Source organism: Canis lupus, chromosome 25 (genome assembly GCF_011100685.1).
Source record: "Canis lupus familiaris isolate Mischka breed German Shepherd chromosome 25, alternate assembly UU_Cfam_GSD_1.0, whole genome shotgun sequence".
Lineage (NCBI taxonomy): Eukaryota > Metazoa > Chordata > Mammalia > Carnivora > Canidae > Canis > Canis lupus.
The window spans coordinates 3,032,052-3,050,448 of NC_049246.1; the positions used below are offsets into that span (position 1 = coordinate 3,032,052).

At 38.9% G+C, this 18,397-nt stretch overlaps 1 protein-coding gene across 2 annotated transcripts in view; it reads left to right on the forward strand.

Moving 5' to 3' along the window:
• TRPC4 (transient receptor potential cation channel subfamily C member 4) overlaps nucleotides 1-18,397 on the forward strand; it is a 206,991-nt gene that overhangs the window by 41,383 nt on the left and 147,211 nt on the right. For both annotated transcript variants that reach the window (XM_038573176.1, XM_038573177.1), the window contains exon 2: nucleotides 12,440-12,844. In XM_038573176.1, coding sequence (XP_038429104.1) covers nucleotides 12,467-12,844 — 378 coding nt within the window. In that variant the 5' untranslated portion in view covers nucleotides 12,440-12,466. The remainder of the gene's footprint in view (nucleotides 1-12,439; nucleotides 12,845-18,397) is intronic.

The following is an 18,397-nucleotide window of genomic DNA, read 5'->3' on the forward strand; positions in this document are numbered from 1 at the left end:
AAGTAGGAACACTGTTTTCTGCTTTTATATTTCTTCCAAATGCTTTAAATAAAGGCTAAATGAGAAATTAGTCATATAATAACCACCTCATTTAAGGAGGAAAAAAACTTAATATAGACTGTCTTATTTACAGATACAAATAACAAAGATACATTTGGAGATTTATAAAATTGTATCCCTGATAAGAAAATTCTAGCTCCAGCAATAATGACAAATGCATGTATTTTCATTATCCAAACGAAAACATATTTTTACTTAATAAGAAATAATACTTTATAGAAATAAAAAAATCAAGTTACTGCATAATATAATTAATATTTAGGGTGAAGACTACAATGGAAAATTCTAAAAACTGTATGATATCAAAAAGTGAATTGCTCTTTGTGATTACCATAAAATAAACAGATTTTAAACTATTTCTTGTAGATTGTGTTTATCTGAGTAAGTAATATATTTTGGAAATAGTTTCCTTGGAAACCTCAGTGCTATGTAATGAGACACCCAATCTATGACCAAGAGCAGGAAAATCACAAATACCTGCTGAACATTAGAAATGACAAATACCCACCATTTGCTCCAACATGGATGGAACTGGAGGGTGTTATGCTGAGTGAAATAAGTCAATCGGAGAAGGGCAAACATTATATGATCCTCATTCATTTGGGGAATATAAAAATTAGTGAAAGGGAATAAAGGGAAAGGAGAGAGGATGAGGGAAAATATCAGTGAGGATGACAAAACATGAGAGACTCCTAACACTGGGAAACGAACAAGGGGTAGTGGAAGGGGAGGTTGGCCGGGGGGGTTGGGGGTTGGGGTGACTGGGTGATGGGCACTGAGGGGGGCGCTTGGCAGGATGAGCACTGAGTGTTACGCTAAATGTTGACAAATTGAACTCCAATTAGAAAAAAATTTTTTAAAAACCCCAAAAAACAAATACCTGCTGAATGCAAATACCTTAATTTATAAAAATTAGGTAAAAAATTATAGAGCTTCATGGAAACAGGATCATTTTGTATGACTTTAATGGAAGAATAAAAAGTGACAAATTTAGAGATGTGTTCAAGGTCACATGGTTTATTGGCAGAGTCTGATAAAAGCAGAGACTAATAGAAGCATAGTCTAACCATCATAGTCATTAAAGATTATCCAATTTATCCATCTGTTTAGTTTTTGAATCTTTTCTACAACATTCCCATAAGTTGTCTCTTCAGTGTTTGAATACTATTAGCAACAGGGAGTTTACTAGCCTCTAAGTTAAACATTGGATATTTGAACAAATCTTTTTTTTAAGATTTTATTTATTTATTCATGAGAGACACAGAGAGGCAGAGACACGGGCAGAGGGAGAAGTAGGCTCCCTTGGGAGTCTGATGTGGGACTCTATCCCAGAACCCCGGGATCAGGACCTTAGCCAAAGGCAGAAGATACTCAACCCCTAGAGCCAGCCAGGTGCTCCTGAACAAATCTTACTATTAAATGACCCTTTTGTTGAGAAGAATGCTTTTTCTTCATAATTTCTACCTCTCAGTCTTAGTTCTGGCTTTTGGAGTTGTGAAAAACATACTGAATACCTTTTAAACATGAGAATCCTACTAATTATTAGGACACCAGAGTGTTGCTTTTTTAAAAAAAATAAAATAAACTTTACTTTGTGATTAAAGACTTTTAATTACAATCATTGTATTTTGGGGCACCTGGGTGTCTCAGTCAGTTAAGCATCTGCCTTCTGCTCAGGTCTTGATCCTGGAGTCCTGGATCGTGCCCTGCTTCAGGGTTAGCTTATCCCTCTGCCCCTCACCCCGTTTGTGCTCTCTCTCTCTCTCTCAAATAAATAAATGAAATCTTAAAAAAAGAAATATTTTAAATAAATAAAATATTTTAAAAAGAGGGAGAGAGCGAGCAGAGAATGTATTCTCTTTATCAAAAAACCTAGAAAATGTAGGCCAGAACAAAAAATCACCAATTACCCATAGGTAACCTGTCTTAATTGTGAGTATAGTTATCTCCTTCTTACAGGTTTTTCATTGTTGTAGATGCTAATTTTCTTCATGATTAGCACTTACTATAATACTATTATTTTGTATGATGTTAACCTTTAATACACATTATTTTAACAGTAATACACATTTTTAAATTAAATATTCAGCTCTTAGTTGAACTAGCTAATAATTACTGGCTTTTGAATCTCACGAGTTTTTTCCAACAACAGAAAAGTTATTTTTCATTTTGTGCATACATCATTGCCTGTCTTGTAAAATAAGACTCCTTGGTAGATTTCTGGAAGAGATATTCCTAGGGTGAAGAGCTTGAACCTTCCCAGAGACTGATATGTGTATTTCCAATTCCTTTTCAGTTTAAACTGTGACCAGCAATTTAAAAGAGAAGCATTTCCACTGAATCCTTTCTGGCATTGGCTATTCTCTTATATTTAATCTGACTACATTTGCTATGCAGTATGTTTTATCATGCTGGCAAACTTCTCAGTTTTAGAGGTCAGAAAAGTAGAATCATTTTCTTTTTATTAAAATTTTATTTTTTATTTATTTGAGAGAGAAAGCAGGAGCCAGGGGAGGAGGCAGGGGGAGAGAAGCGGACTCCCGCTGAGAAGGGAGCAGATGCCTGGCTGGATCGAAGGAGCCTGAGATCATGACCTGAGGCTAAGGCAGACACTTTAACCGACTCAACCACCCAGGCACCCCTAGGATGCATTTTCAAATGATGTTTATTGATAATAGCCTCTTTTTTTTTCTCTGAAGGAGCTGTTCTCTCTCTCTCTCTCTCTTTTTTAATATTTAAATTAATTGAGGCTGTTCTTTTTACTCTTTGAATGTTAGTGGCTTTCTTTTCTTTATTTCTTTTGTTTTTAAAGATTTTATTTATTTATTCATGACAGAGAGAGAGAAAGAGAGAAAGAGAGGCAGAGACACAGGTAGAGGGAGAAGCAGGCTCCATGCAGGGAGCCTGACGTGGGACTCGAACCTGGGGCTCCAGGATCATGCCCTGGGCTGAAGGTGGTGCTAAACCGCTGGGCCACCGGGGCTGCCCTTAGTGGCTTTCTTTTCTGTTGAATAAGTTCTTTTCAGTCATATGTATTTTGAATAATATTCCTTGTTTTGCCTTCTAACTTTGTGTATTATGTGTGAATGCTAAGATATTTTTTAATTCTGTGCATCCATAAGCCTGTCTCATCATCTCTCTGTTGTTTTTTGCTTAGAAAACTCCTTCCTATTGAAATTTCATTTGTTTCAATATTTCACTTTTAATTAATTTAGAATCCACTTTTCATGGTATTCTGAAGTAATTATTTCCAAAATATCTCATCAGTTGTGTCAATATTATTTATATTTTTTCCATTCCCTGCACTGATTTGTCATGCTTCCCTATTGATATACTACTATGCAGTACCTGTTCAGTCATCTTTCAGACATACACACACACACACACACACACACACACACACCACATCCCACCACCGCCAACAGCAGTAACATCTCAGCCACATGGTGTCCTTTTTTTACCTCTTGGAATAATCTAATTGGTATTTTTAAAAAATAAAGTAGTCATGTACTTAGCAAAAATTCTATATGTGCATCCAATTTAACCATTTTTGTATTACCTTTGCTATCACTAAAAGATTTATTTATTTATGTTTTAGCCTAGAGACTTAACATTACTACCATGACAGAATATAGATGGATGCACACACGTACGCATACGTGATTTCAGAAACTAAAGAGCAGCTGTGAATTGCAGGATCTGAGTGTGGTGGGGTACTTTGAATACATTTTGATGTTGAATAAGTCATTTTTGAAACTAGGTTATTTGTCTAAACTAATTATTTGGGATATGCATGTTTCTCCCCTCATTTCTTCTTAACATTGTTCTCTTTGCCATGTTATGCTTTCATTGTCAGCAAGCCAAGCAGCGACATCTTTGACACAATGAAAGAAGTACAGATATTTCTGGGGTAGTAACAGCCATATGTATACACACATCTTTGTTAGAAAATGACATGCATATTCCTGAAAAACTTCAGATTCTACAGAATTATGGAAAAAATAGAGGTACAGAAAAGACAGGGTAAGATTACTTGAAATATATTCAATAATACAAAGCATAAACATGTTGATAAATCCAGTAAAATATGAGCAAACATTTCAATCCTCATTAGCATTATACCAGACCAGAGTCTAAGAGTTTTGCATTCTGATTCACAGGATTTAATGTTTCCTCTTTTCTGATAGAGACTCTTAATGATACTCACTTGGTTTACTGTCAGATGATCTCTTAGTTTTTACTCTTGCACAATTCCAAATCAGTTAGCAGCCCAAGTGACCTTTATTTTTTTTTTAAGATTTTTATTTATTTATTTGAGAGAGAGAAGGAGAGAACATCTTATGTACATGCCTGCGCAGGAGCTAGGGAGAGGCATAGAGGGAGAGAGAAGCACACTCCCCCCTGAGCAGGGAGTCCAATATGGGGCTTGATTCCAGGTCCTGAAATCATGACCTGAACCAATGGCAGATACTTAATGGACCAAGCCACCCGGACACCCAAGTGACCTTTAAAAACAGAAATTGGATCAGGTCACTCCCCAGTTCAAAGCCCTTCAGTAACTTCTTGTTATGCTTCGAATACATTCCAAAATCCATGCCCCGGGCAGCCCCGGTGGCTCAGCGGTTTAGTGCCGTCTTCAGCCCAGGGCCTGATCCTGGAGACCTGGGTTCGAGTCCCATGTCGGGCTCCCTGTATGGAGCCTGCTTCTCCTTCTGCCTGTGTCTCTGTCTCTGTCTCTCTCTCTCTTTCTCTCTGTGTTTCTCATGAATTAATAAATAAATAAAATCTTTAAAAAAAAATCCATGCCCCACATTCTGGGCTACAGAGTCACCTCCTCCTTCTTTCCCTTACTCTCTATATGCCAAACTCTATACTGTTCTTCCTGCCTTACCATCTTCTCACTTTCAGATCCCTTTAATAGATTGGTTTTATTTACACTTTTTACGTCTTACATAGCTAGCATTTATCATCAGTCATGTCACAGAGAGACATCTTGACTACCCTACCTCATGCAGCTCTCCATCTCACCCTTTGTTTCCATTATAACCTTAACAAAATTGTAATTATTCTGTTTGTCCGTAGGTTTTTAAAAATTTTTGTGAGTCCTCTCTGATGGATCGTAAGCTCTTATGAGCAAAAAGATCATTCACCATGGTATTGCCAAGGTTTGGTACACACATTTTGACACATGGATGTTCAATCGGTATTTAATTCATTTAACACTTGTGCATTTACTGTATACCAGACCTTTTTCTAAGCACTGTATATATATCAAATGAGCAAAAGAGATAAAAATCTCTTAACCATTTAAACAATAAGTCTTCTTTTTTATCTCTATCTGTAGTTTTCATATATTGATCTTATGTGTGAAAAATCTTCTGAGGCTGGATGCATGAGACTGATTTTATGTCTTATTACATCTAAATAATTTTAGTAAGGTATGAAATTCCAACTCAATTCAAACTTCTGTTTTATTGAGGGAGGAGGTTGTTTCCACATCTTTCAAAAATATCATCTTCTAGCCTCCATATTTGTTGTTAAGAGGTCTGATGTTGGAGACACCTAGGTCACTCAGTTGGTTGAGTATCTGAGTCTTGGTTTTAGCTCAGTTGGTGATCTCATAGGTCATAGGATCGAGCCCTGCATCAGACTCCTCACTCAGCAGAAAGACTGCCTGAGGATTCTCTCCCTCTTCCCCTTACCCACTCGCTCTCTTTCAGTCATAGTCTCTCTAACATAAATAAATAAATCTTTTTAAAAAATGGTCTGATGTTAATCTGATTCCTTATTCGAATGCCCTTCTGACAATTTTAGGTAATAGCAGTAAAGAAGCATATTCCAGACCAATGAGCTATATATGTGTTGATTTATACAATACAGTTTTAATTTTTCATACAGTTGACAAAAACTTAGGGGTAAAGATATTCAAAGAAGAAAAATAGGTAAAAATTAAAGCATTTCACACAAGCTGTTGATCAGAAGTCCAGTTATTTACTGTTGCATTTAATGGACCACCAAAAGCTAAACCAATTTTAAACAAGCCATTAAAGCAATTTTACTGTTAATTTTATTCTTTTACTTAAAATGGCAGTGGAATAACTCTAAAAGTATGGTCATTAATTCACTGATTCATCAACAAATTTGGGGCACTTACTTTTTGCTTAGCCCTGTGGATGCAAAACTGTATAAAGTCACAATCTCCTATACAGTTAAATAGAAAAGATCTAAATCTGTAAGAGGTCCACAGATTTTCTGCAGACCCATCTTAGGAAGAAGGGGAAGAAAAATCCTCAAGGCTGTGATACCTCACAGAAGGTTTTAGAACTTGGCAGGAGTTGCCAGAGGCTCAAGGGAAGGAAAGGTATTCCTGTTGTAAAGAAAAGTATGAGAAAATACCTTAGAGCTATAATAGTTAAGTAGATTGTCAGTGAAAATATGGTTTTCCAGAAGCGATCTTGGGAAATATGTCTAAGAAGGCATTTAGAAACCAGATCATGGAGAGTCCAGTATTCTGTAATGAGTCAGTATGTTTTCCTATGAATGATTATCAGTCACTTAAGAATTTTAAGAGAGTGATTTGATCAGATTGACATTTTGGCATGATTAGGCATGTGTCATTGTGGAGGCTAAATAGAGAGCATGGAAGAATAATATCAGTGAGATGATTTAGAAGAATATCGGTGTGGCCATGTTAAAGACGATGAGGAGATAAAGTCAGCAGTATGCACAGGAAATGCTACGGAGCAGTTGAAATATGGCAAATAAGACTTAAGAAATTATCTTTAATATTATTTAATGTTAGTTGACTTATGTTTAAGTAGCCACATGTGACTAATAAGTACGACATTGGACAGCACAGGTCTGGAACTTAAAGAAGTATGGACTGCAAGCATGGATTTTAGAACATTTTAAAAATACATGGCATATTGTAAAGACATATATGGGTTTTATGGAACATTTCAGATAATGAGTAATGGATGAGAATAGCTAATGACAGTAACAGAGAAAAGAGCCATAAGCAGAGCCCTGGTAATAGCATTTAGGCTTCAGATGGAAGGAAAAGAAGCTGGAGGCTATCGAGAGAGAGAGGTCTTGTTGAGGTAGAAAGTAGAGCATGTCCTAGAACTCAAGGTGGGGACATTTTATTAGAGAGAGGCTCATCACAGAAGGCTGCTAGAAAGCCGAGTATTATGTTGCCTGAAAAGCACTAAAATGTATCTGACAACTAGCAAGACATGACTGACTTTAAGACAAATATTTATTCCATGATGGCGATAAATACCATGTTAGAGTAAATGAGTAAATGGGAGATTAGCTTAAACTTTATAAAACAAAACCAGAGATGAGAGAAAAAGAGAATTGCCAAAGATAATTAGAATTTTGGGGCACCAAGGTGGCTCCATGGTTGAGTGTCTGCCTTTGGCTCAGGTCATAATCCTGGGGTCCTGGGATCAAGTCCCACATTGGGTTCCCCGCAGGGAGCCTGCTTCTCCCTCTGCCTATGTCCCTGCCTCTTTCTCTGTTTGTCTCGTGAATAATACATAAAATCTTTAAAAAAAAAAAAAGATAATTAGAACTTTAAAGTAAGTAGGTGAAAATTAAATACATTTGTAATTTGAGAAAAGTTCAACATGCAGAGCGGTTTAAGGTCTGAAAGAAAGAGGTAACTGATGGAGAGGTGGCAGTGGCTGAACCCTCAGGCAGTGGTAGATAGAGCAAACATCCTTTCCTCTGAAATTGGAGGGGAAGAAAAAGAGATCAATGCTCTCGAGGTTGAAATTCAAACTTTGACAGCCGTGTGTATTTTCTAAATCCCATGAGATAAAAAGTCAAGAAAAATAAAAATTTTTGCCCTGCAGATGCATTCTTCTAGGTGTGTGTGTGTGTGTTTTAATAAGGATATCTAGGGTTTAGTTTTAGGTTTGGTAGTTGTTGAGGGGCTTCAATTCTAAAAATAAGCATATTCCCGATTTCCTCCTTTAAAATCTTAGGATGTCATAATATTTACTTAGTAAAGTGTTTTTCCTTTCCTTAAGTAATTAGGACATGAACTTCTTGAAATTCACAGAAAGATCCTTAAAACCCTTCAGAGGAATTTAATAATTCATTGTGCTTTTACAGCATCAAAACCAGAGAAAACTTTGTTGGTTAGGTTTTAGACAGGCTAAGTGAATTATGTGGCAGTTTTTGTACAAGACTTAAACTACTGAAATGCACATACAGTATATAGGAGTATATATATTGTTCCTGAGGAAGTAGGAAGGGGTCTGGAATTCAGAATGGTAGCAAAAAACAAAGCATTTGGTGTTTTGGTGGAATTAAGATTAGAGATAATGTACTATACCAATAGCCAAAAAGAAATCCAAATTGGATTGAATGTGAATAAATTGTCTTGGAAAATGTCATTTCAATATCAGAGTCCAGAAAAAATACAAAATCAACTTAAATATATGTAGTAGTATCTTAACAGAAAAATGGGAGTCAAATTTCTCACTGAGCCAAGAAATCACACTTGTAAACACAATTTTTTTATCATAAACTAGAATAAAAACAATATATATACTCATATATATACATATATATGAAAAATTTATTTTAACTTTAATGTCTACTCAAGAGTAGAGATTTCTGTGTATTTTCTTTATCTCTGTTGTACGGAAGTCCACTATTCTTTCTACTGTACAACTAAGTCCATCCTCTAGGAAATATGCCTTCTGATTGATAAGAAAATGTAGGACCTTTTGTTTTTCTGTTTATGTTGCATAGATAATTGTGGTTCTCAAATCTAGTGACAATTTTAAAAAATTTCTCTTGATGGCAAGGTGTAGCTCTCTCCAGCTTTGTGATTGTGTTAATCCCCAACACATTTACAGAAATTAGAATTTGGGTTATTTAAAAATTCACGTACGGAATTTGAGGTTTTTCCCATCACTTCCCATCTCTCTTCTGAGTCTGAAATGTAACTGGATGAAACAGTCATTTTACTTCTGGATGGTATGTTATAAAGGGGGCATTGAAATCAATTATGTGATTTCATAGAGGAAAATATCTTTTCCTCCCCAGAAAGCTCATTCTGAAAATGTAGGACCAGGAACAGACTTTCATTCACACACTTTAGGTCAGGATCTCTGCTATACTAAGCCTCCTCTTCTTTCAAGACTTCCTTTCCAGTGGCAGTTCCAGAGTTGCTGACAATTGTGTCAGCTCAGGAACTCCCATCAGCCTTATCAGCACCTTGCATTCACTATTACATTCGTCTCTCATGGTTTCAAAAAGTTAACCCTGATTTTTGTCTTTCTATTCGTATCCTTGCATCTCAAGTAATCCAGCACAGAGACTTGTCTAAAAATTATACAATCTTCTTATTCTTTTAATGTTTTAGCCAGAATTATTTTACGTGTGTGTATTTTATATTCCATAGAAGTAATTAAATTTCACTTATTTAATGTATTTAATTTCTTAGTATATTTAATATATCTCAGATTCACCTATCCTTCCCAAGTCACATTGGGTTTTGTGTTTGTTTCAAATTCAAGAAATTGGAAGAGAACAATACGGTTAATAGATCTTTCTCAGGACACCTGGGTGGCTCAGTGGTTGAGCGTCTACCTTTGGTACAAGTCGTGATCTCGGGGTCTGGGGATCGAGTTCCATATCAGGCTCCCTAAGGGGAGCCTGCTTCTCCCTCTGCCTATGTCTCTGCCTCTCTCTGTGTGTCTCTCATGAATAAATAAAATCTTTAAGAAAAGGTAGAAGATCTTTTTCAGCACTAACTCTGATTCTTCTCACTCATTCGTTTGATAGTGTTGTTTACCTCATTTTATGGGGAGTAACAGGTTCCCAAATGTAAAATCTCATGCCCAGTTCACATTTTAAATACAGTGTTGATTAGGCTACATCTTTTTTTCAGGGCAGTATTACATTTTAACCCATCCTTATGTAGTTTACATGTATGGCAGTTATCTGGATTAAATGAAATAGGTTTTACTGAATCTAATTTGCCATTATCTGTCCTCATCTCTCCCAACTTGTCCAATACTTTCTGTGTTGTCCACCAGTCCCTTCGTTGTCACTGACATCCTGCGCTTTGGAGGGCACCTGGGCTCACCACTATACCACAGTGCATGCACACCATCCTGCAGCTTGGTCAGAAGTCAAATGCTATTTATTTACTCTCTAATTCTTTATTTCATATCATCACTAAATAAAATAGAATAAATGAAATAAAATTTTTCCATCCTCTAGGCTAATTCCTCTGAGTCACAATTCAAACCACTGTGTGTTGTGTTCATACCTTAATTTTACCCTGTATTTTTGGTGAGCTACTTTCAAACATTGGTCTTAAACAAAACAATTGTTGGTGGCAAACCTTGAATTCAGCTCCAAAAAGGAATATTTAGGGGATCCCTGGGTGGCTCAGCAGTTTAGGGCCTGCCTTTGGCCCAGGGCGTGATCCTGGAGTCCTGGGATCGAGTCCCATGTGGGGCTCCCAGCATGGAGCCTGCTTCTCCCTCCTCCTGTGTCTCTGCCTCTCTCTCTCTATGTCTATCATAAATAAATAAGTAAATCTTTAAAAATAAATAAATAAAAAGGAATATTTACATATTTTTTCCAAGAGTCTTAGGTAAGGACAATGTGAGGAAATAAAGTATTATAAATGCCACTTATTATCATTTACATTGTAGTCCTGGTAAAATTACAATATGAAGCCCGTTGACATTGATTCCACATGCTCTTACAGATGCTGACATGGGTTGGGAAGGAGGTGCTGCCATTCTAGGTCAGAAAATTATAAGATACGTAGCATCATAATAATCTTGACTTATTGTAGTCTGAGTTATACTAGAGGAATATTTGTCATTCCTATCCCATAATATAAATTTATAAATTCTCTCCCATGATTCTAGTGAGTCAAAGCATCTCCAAATCCTGAAATTATAATTAAGTTTCAAGCAAATAATTTGCACACCTAAAATCAATAGATTTGAACACCAGCGTCACTCTTCATTTTTCTCTAAAAAATTAATATTGCCACACTTCCTTTCTGTAATTATGGGAATGAATGTATATCATGCTGTGTAGTTTGGTCATTATACATTTGAAACACCAAGACTAATAAAAAGTGAAATATTTGAGAAAAATATTATGAATTATGAAATTCTTAAATTTGTTTCATCTGTGAAGGGGCCTTAATAAAATATGAAATCTAATAAGCCAGAAAGGAACAAATTGTATCTTGAACCTAGATAGTTGAGAAATTATTATTTTAAAGATTTTATTTATTCATGAGAGACAGAGAGGCAGAGACAGGCTGAAGGAGAAGCAGGATCCCTGGAGGGAGTTTGATGTGGGACTTGATCCCAGGACCCTGGGATCACAACCTGAGCCAAAGGCAGATGCTTAACCACTGAGCCACCCAGGTGCCCCTAGTTGAGAAATTATGATTAATGTGACTAATAATCTGAACATTGAAAAGTGAAACCTAATTAATTGGTTAACTGAAATGCCTACTAAATTGAGGTAACAAACAAGTAATGTATAATTTCCCAAATTGAAAACATTACATGAAATATAATCACATTTGTTGATTCAATGTATGTTTAATTTACCTTTAAAGTATTATTCAAGTCAGGTTAATTTACTCATAAAATGATTAGGTTTAAAAAAATCAATTAAGATGAATATGCATGTTCAGGTACCTGGAATCTCCTATTAATTTTAATTTAGTAGTAAACGTATGTAAGTAAAGAAGTGAGTTGAATACAAATGACATAGAATAATAAAGTAGTTCAGATCCATAAGTATGAAATCAGGAGCTAACAGCAGTAAAACATTTATGTCGTGCCCCAGATCGCGAATCCGAGAAACCCCCGAGGAGCCGCCCGGATGCAAACACACGGGCCTGGGTCCAGGTGCGCCCGACGCAGGGAGCAGGGACCTGGCCCCCGAGGCTAAGAGGCGCCGCAGCTCTACGGGGCCCGGGGCCCGCGGGACTGTCCATGGGCGGAAAGTTGCCCGGTCCCGTGGGCCCGCACGCAGGGGCCCCGCGTGGCCCCTTACCCCGCAGCAGCCCCGGATCCGCGCGGGTTCGGGGCACAAGGCGGGGCTGCGTGGCTGCGGGCCGGGGCCGGGGCCGGGGCCGGGAGGGGTGCCCGGCGGCTCGACAGGGTGGGCAGCGCCGTGGGCAGTAAGCAGGGCCTGTGGGGTCGCGGGGGGGGGCGGGGCGGGGCCGCACCGAAGGGAGCCGGTCCTGCTGCTCGGCCAGGCCTGGGACTTCGGTTCAACGTCCTGGGTCCCACATGTTAAATGTGACACATCATGATTAGAAAGTGTACTGGCACTGATCCTTGTGTTTTTTGGGTTCTGTTTGCACTTTCAGAGACAAGGAAGTAGCATGGCATGAAACATGGCTCAGTTCTATTACAAAAGGAATGTGAATGCCCCCTACAGAGATCGCATCCCTCTAAGGATAGTCCGAGCAGAATCGGAACTCTCTCCATCAGAAAAAGCCTACTTAAATGCGGTGGAAAAGGGAGATTATGCAAGTGTCAAGAAATCTCTGGAGGAAGCTGAAATTTATTTTAAAATCAACATTAATTGCATTGATCCTCTTGGAAGAACTGCTCTCCTCATTGCAATTGAAAATGAGAACTTGGAGCTCATTGAACTGCTTTTAAGCTTCAATGTCTACGTTGGAGATGCTCTGTTGCATGCTATCAGGAAAGAAGTCGTCGGAGCTGTTGAACTGTTACTGAACCACAAAAAGCCCAGTGGAGAAAAACAGGTATGTGCAAAAGCACCGTTTCGGGTCTATTTTCGTTGCAGAAAGTTTTGTGGTTATTCAGATTCTCTCTAAATATGAAGAATAAGCAGCATTGAAATTAGGACTATTACTATAGAGAGCTACTAATAGGTACACACTTCATCCCTGCCAACGGCCGCCAGCACCTGCGCTGCCTGCCCTGGCTAATCTACCTTTAGTGAGACCTAAAGCAGAACAAAGGAGCCTGAATTGGTTTCCCATACATTGGCCACATTTCTGTGTAATGCTCAAACTAGACTTTTGGGGCTCACTCTGTATCTGTAGGTATTTTTCCTTTTGTCTTTCGTTTCCAACATGTTTGCTATTTTCCTGTTTAATCTGTTTGCCTATACTGGGTTTCTGCATCTTACTGCACAAGTGAATTGTATCACCTAATTTTGATATTGTTCATTAGCAAACTCCAGTAGATTTCTTTTAAATTGAGGCAAATAGAGAAAGGATTACTAGAAAATAACTAAACTTTTGTTGTGCCCAAGATTGCGAATCCAAGAAACCACCAAGGAGCCGACACCGACGCAAGCACACGAGGGTTTATTAGCACGCTGGAGCTTGGGTCCAAGTGTACCCGACACAGCGGAGCAGGGACTTGGACCCCGAAGTGGGTTTCAGCTTAGTTTTAAGGACTGGTCTGGGGACCTCCAGAAGGGCTGGAGCAATTCCTCAAGTTCTGTTTACATTTTGATATGGGGCCTTCAAGGGCATTGAGCTCTGTTCTCATTCTAATAGGGGCTTCCTGCCACTGGCTTGGGCTCTGTTTTTATTCTAATATGGGGCTTTCTAGGACTTCAAGCTGTAAGGTGTTTTCTTCCTGTAACTGAAGTAAGGTAAAGTTCAGCTCTTATTCACAGGGGCCTGGGATGGCTGCACTTGTGATAACGCTGAACTTAAAGTGGAACGGCCTTAATTTTCTCGGCCTCCACACTTTGACTAGATTTAACTGTATTAAATTTACCAATGCTAAAGTGTAGCTATATCTTAATGTCATCAGGAGAAAATAAAATAGCACACAGTTCTATAGTGTGCTATATCTCCTCTCTTCTTATTTTTGTTGTTGTTGTTTGGCTTTTTTTAACCACTGAGGACGTGGAGAAATCCTAAACAGGAACAAATAAGGAATCTGTTTTTGTCTGTCTAGACTCTTCTGTTTGTGACTGCCCTGTATCTGAATAGTCTCTTTGATCCTTTTTCCTCTCACACTGAACTCTTCACTTCTCTGCATCAAGTCCAATTGACTAATTGCAAAGACATTGCACATACTGCGGTGGCTCAAAATCAGTTTTTAAAGTAAAATCTTCAAATGTGTTACTCCGCTCTAGCCATTTCTGCTGTATTGGGTGGGTAATACGCAATCTCTGCAAAGGATAAGCTGTTAGGAGATACTAAATTCTCTCAAAGCCAGCTCTGTTGTAGCTCCCGTTATCTCTGCTTTGCTGGAGGACTTTTATCCGATCTTTGCCATTATTAGCAGAATGGCTTCATGGCTGGGTGTCTCCTGAAAAACAATTTCAACAACAACTCTCAATGCCATCTCGGAAGTCTGTGTTCCATGGTCCTGTTTTGTGACGCCCGCCACCTACCCCTTCCTCTTACCTGAGCCTAAGCTTTCAGAAAGCAACACTCCACAAGGACAATACCTCTCTGCTTGTTGCTTTATTGGCTTTTGGTTATTGGTTTTATAGCCAGTTGTTTGTGTGTTACCTTTCCATCTTACCACTAAAATTTTACTGGCAGAAAATTCATCTGTTTGATCTATCCTTTCAAACTTGTACAGACCTTGCCAGGAATGGACAGGTCATGGTAATATCTAAAGATGTTATGGAGGGCCTGGGTGGTGTTGTGCCCAAGATTGCAAATCCAAGAAACCACCAAGGAGCCGACACGGATACAAACACACGAGGGTTTATTTACAAGCTGGAGCCTGGGTCCAGGTGTACCCGACACAACGGAGCAGGGACTTGGACCCCGAGACTAAGAGGCTCAGCAACTTTATGGGGGCCCGTGGCCAGTGGGATACGCAGAAAGTTGCACAGTCATGCTGGTCCTCTGAGCCGGATTTCCGATTAGGGTGTGTCCTGGTCTTCGATTAGCGCAAGGCGGGTGCAGCCCCAAATAGAGTCAGTCCTGCTCTGCTTGTCCGGGGGTGGGGGATTTTGTTCAATTTCCTGGGTCCCACAGTGGCTTAGTTAAGGGTCTGCCATAGGCTTGGGTCATGATCTCAGGGTCCTGGGATTGAGCCCCTCATCCAGTTCCCTGCTAAGTGGGGTGTCTGCTTCTCTGTCTGCTCCTCCCCTGCTTGTGCTCTCTCTCTCTATCTCTCTCTCACTCTGCATGCTCTCTCAAATAAATGAAATCTGTTTTTAAAAAAGCTGTAGGTTATATCCCAGGCTTTTACCACTAAGGAAGTGCAGGACATAGCTAGGAATGAGTTGGAGTCTGTTTTCATCTGTGTAAGTTCAAGGGCTGCTTTTTCAGTCACCTTGTGATTTTGAAATTCCTTCACAGTCATACTTCATGGCTTCTAATAACAGCAGCCTTATATTGTACACTCTCTTGTCTTTGTAGAGGTGACCATAAGATGGTCTGTGACTGTGGTCTCCATCATTTTAGATAGCAACAAGTCTATAGAACAAAATTGCCATTAAATGTATTTTTACATTGATTACTAAATAGCTCTGTTTTCTAGAGAATAGTGGCCATACATTTCCATGTCTCTTTAGTAAATGACATTTGTGCTGGCCTGAGTAAATTTGGTGTCTGGAGAAGATATCTGCTATTATGAGAGTGTTTGTTGGAAGATACTCAACTTCTGAGCTAATCTCTAGTCTCACAAGTAGGTCCTGGCTCCTTACAGGCACTTGATCTGAACCCTGATTATTAACAAAAGGCAGTAAAGGTTTGCAGTCTGCCAAGAGTCAGAAATATCCCAGGCCATGTGTTTCTGGAAGATTTCTCTTGGATCTGTTTGCTGGCCAAGAAATTTTCCTTCTGTATTTGTACATTCTAGAATTCATCTTCAGTGGAGGCACTAGGAACAAACAAAAAAATTGTATCTTTTTGTTTGAACTTTGTAATTTTGAAAGAACAAAACCAACCTACCCCAGAGTTCCTGGTATATTGTTAGAACATGAAGTGTATACAAAGTAGCACATAAAAGATGTTCTCTGTGTTCAGGGTGGGGGGCGGTACAGTAAATCCCATTAGAGCTTGGCTCCATCTGTGATTTACTTGGATAATGTATCTCAGGTACAGCGACATGTTTTGGAGTAACAGTTCCCATAAATCAGTGTTGCGTGTAGCAAATATGCTCTTGACAGGAATTTTTTTTTTATAGATCATAATTTCTTAAGAGGATTCTTGTGATTGCTGTAAGCCACTTTGCCTATTATTATAATTTGCTGAATGTCCAGTCTCCTGGACATTCCCCCAAAGACTCTGGAACATATGCTATTAGTCCTGGTGAGGTCACTAAAACCATGCCTGAAAACAATAATATCCAAGTGCTACAAGAGAGCTTGGTTCTTCTCTAACAGAGTGGACCAACAAATGTCAGGGACAGAGTGAGCAAAACAATAGAAGTTTTACTCAGGAGAGCTACAGAGGAAGCTCTGAGAAGTGAGAGGGGTCCTGACAGGGTTGCCTCTGGGGGCTTTTATAGGAAACTGACCAGGGAAGTTGGTGAATTTCTTGTTGATATCAGGGTGTATTTGTAAATGTCACGAGCACAGAGGAGATGTGCCCCCCCCCCCCACATTTCTCTCCATCTGGGGTTTCTGTGATTACTTAGTAGCCATTAAAGGGGGAGCTCCCTAACCTATTGGAGCCAGGGGGCCAGGTTTATTTTTTTTCTGATTTTACTGTCTTATGTCTGTTTTCCCCGGATGGGTAGGAGCTTGACTCTGGGGCCTTTTGGTATCCTTGGGGTTTATGAGAGCCCACAGATTCCTGGAGGCCTGACTTTGGGCCTTTCCCTTACTTTTCCCTGCCTAGCCCCATCTGCCCCTAACTCGCTCCTACATCACAAGTAGACAAAATAAACTTGTCTTGAAATGAGTCAAGAAAGAGGATATAATATAAAAATTATACAAATCTGGTCATTAGAACACTTACCTAAGAACTTAAAATGTAATAAATGTGGCTTAGGAAACATACTCTTCCTTTGTAAGTTTGTCACATGTCCGTTTCTTTCTCTGGAAGAAGATGCAGTGGGTGGTGGCATCCTGAAGTCATAGGGGCTGTGAGATTTCATATTAGTTTGGGAACAATTTACTATTTGCATATGTCTACTGTGCCTAGCCTTGTGCTGGGTGCTAAGGAGCAGACATGTTCCTGTTCTTTGGAGTCTAGAAATATAGCTGTGAAGAGAGACAAGAAAAATACCATGGGAATATGAATAAGCGTGATCACAGTGAAAAAGATGAAGGAGAAATAAATTCTCAGGTAATGATGAATTCTGTTGACTGGGTTTGGTAAATACAAACTATTAGTGGGTAGAGGGCATGGAAGGGAGTATATACCTGGGAAAAATTAACTCCATTCACTAAGAGACTGGGATACAGTCCATTGGACCTGATTGGATATACTCAGTTCCTGCTTTGTTGAAATTGACATCCAGGAGGCAATTAGAAATTTTGGACTTAAAAGGGGTCTGGGATAGTGTCCTATAGACAAGACATTGAAGTCACCTGTCTTCCTATCACTTTGACATTGATTTTCTCTTCTGGTCTTATAAATTGTTCAAATGTTTGTGGTGGTTTGCCTATTAAAAGGTTTTCTCAATGCCACCTCTAACAGAGTTATTTCAATTTTGCCAGATAGATAGATGAGCATAGATCATTAAGTATTTACTTCCATATGTAATGTAGGCCAAAATAAATCAGGGTTTTGAGTTCTAGTGTTTTATTTTTATTTTATTCTTCAAAAAAAAAACGGAAAGAGTAACACCTAGTTTCTTTCATATAGTAGACAGCCTAGACAATGTGATTCTCTATGCTAAGCAGGAAGATGGGAGGTCATGTATTCTTACTGGGTCATGTATTCTTACTGGCCACAATCATTACTCTCATATTCTCTGATAGTTTTATTGAACTTTTCTTTGACCTTCTGAATACCTTATTTCTCTACAGGGAATAACTGAGAGTGGCTTCTTAGCCCCAGTTTTGAGCCAATTGATTAGTTGCTTGACTTCTAATTATTTCTGGCAGACCTTTCTCTTTGATGTCATCTAAGGCCAGATTCAAGGCCACATTCAATTTCAGTTTCAGCTGCTTCAGTACATGTTTATCAGAAGCAGAGCTTTCTTTTCCATTCTTCCCTTAGTAAGTGGTTCTCAGTCTTCAGCACCATTAGAATCACTGGAAGGCTTTAACAAAACACAGATTGCTGGATCCCACCCTAAGGGTCTCTGATGCAGCAGGTCTAGGATGACCCGGAACTTAGTTCCAAGTACCCAGGTGATAGTAATGCTGCTGGTCTGCAGAGAGTACTTTAAGGCTTAGAGGAATTTGAAGGTTACAG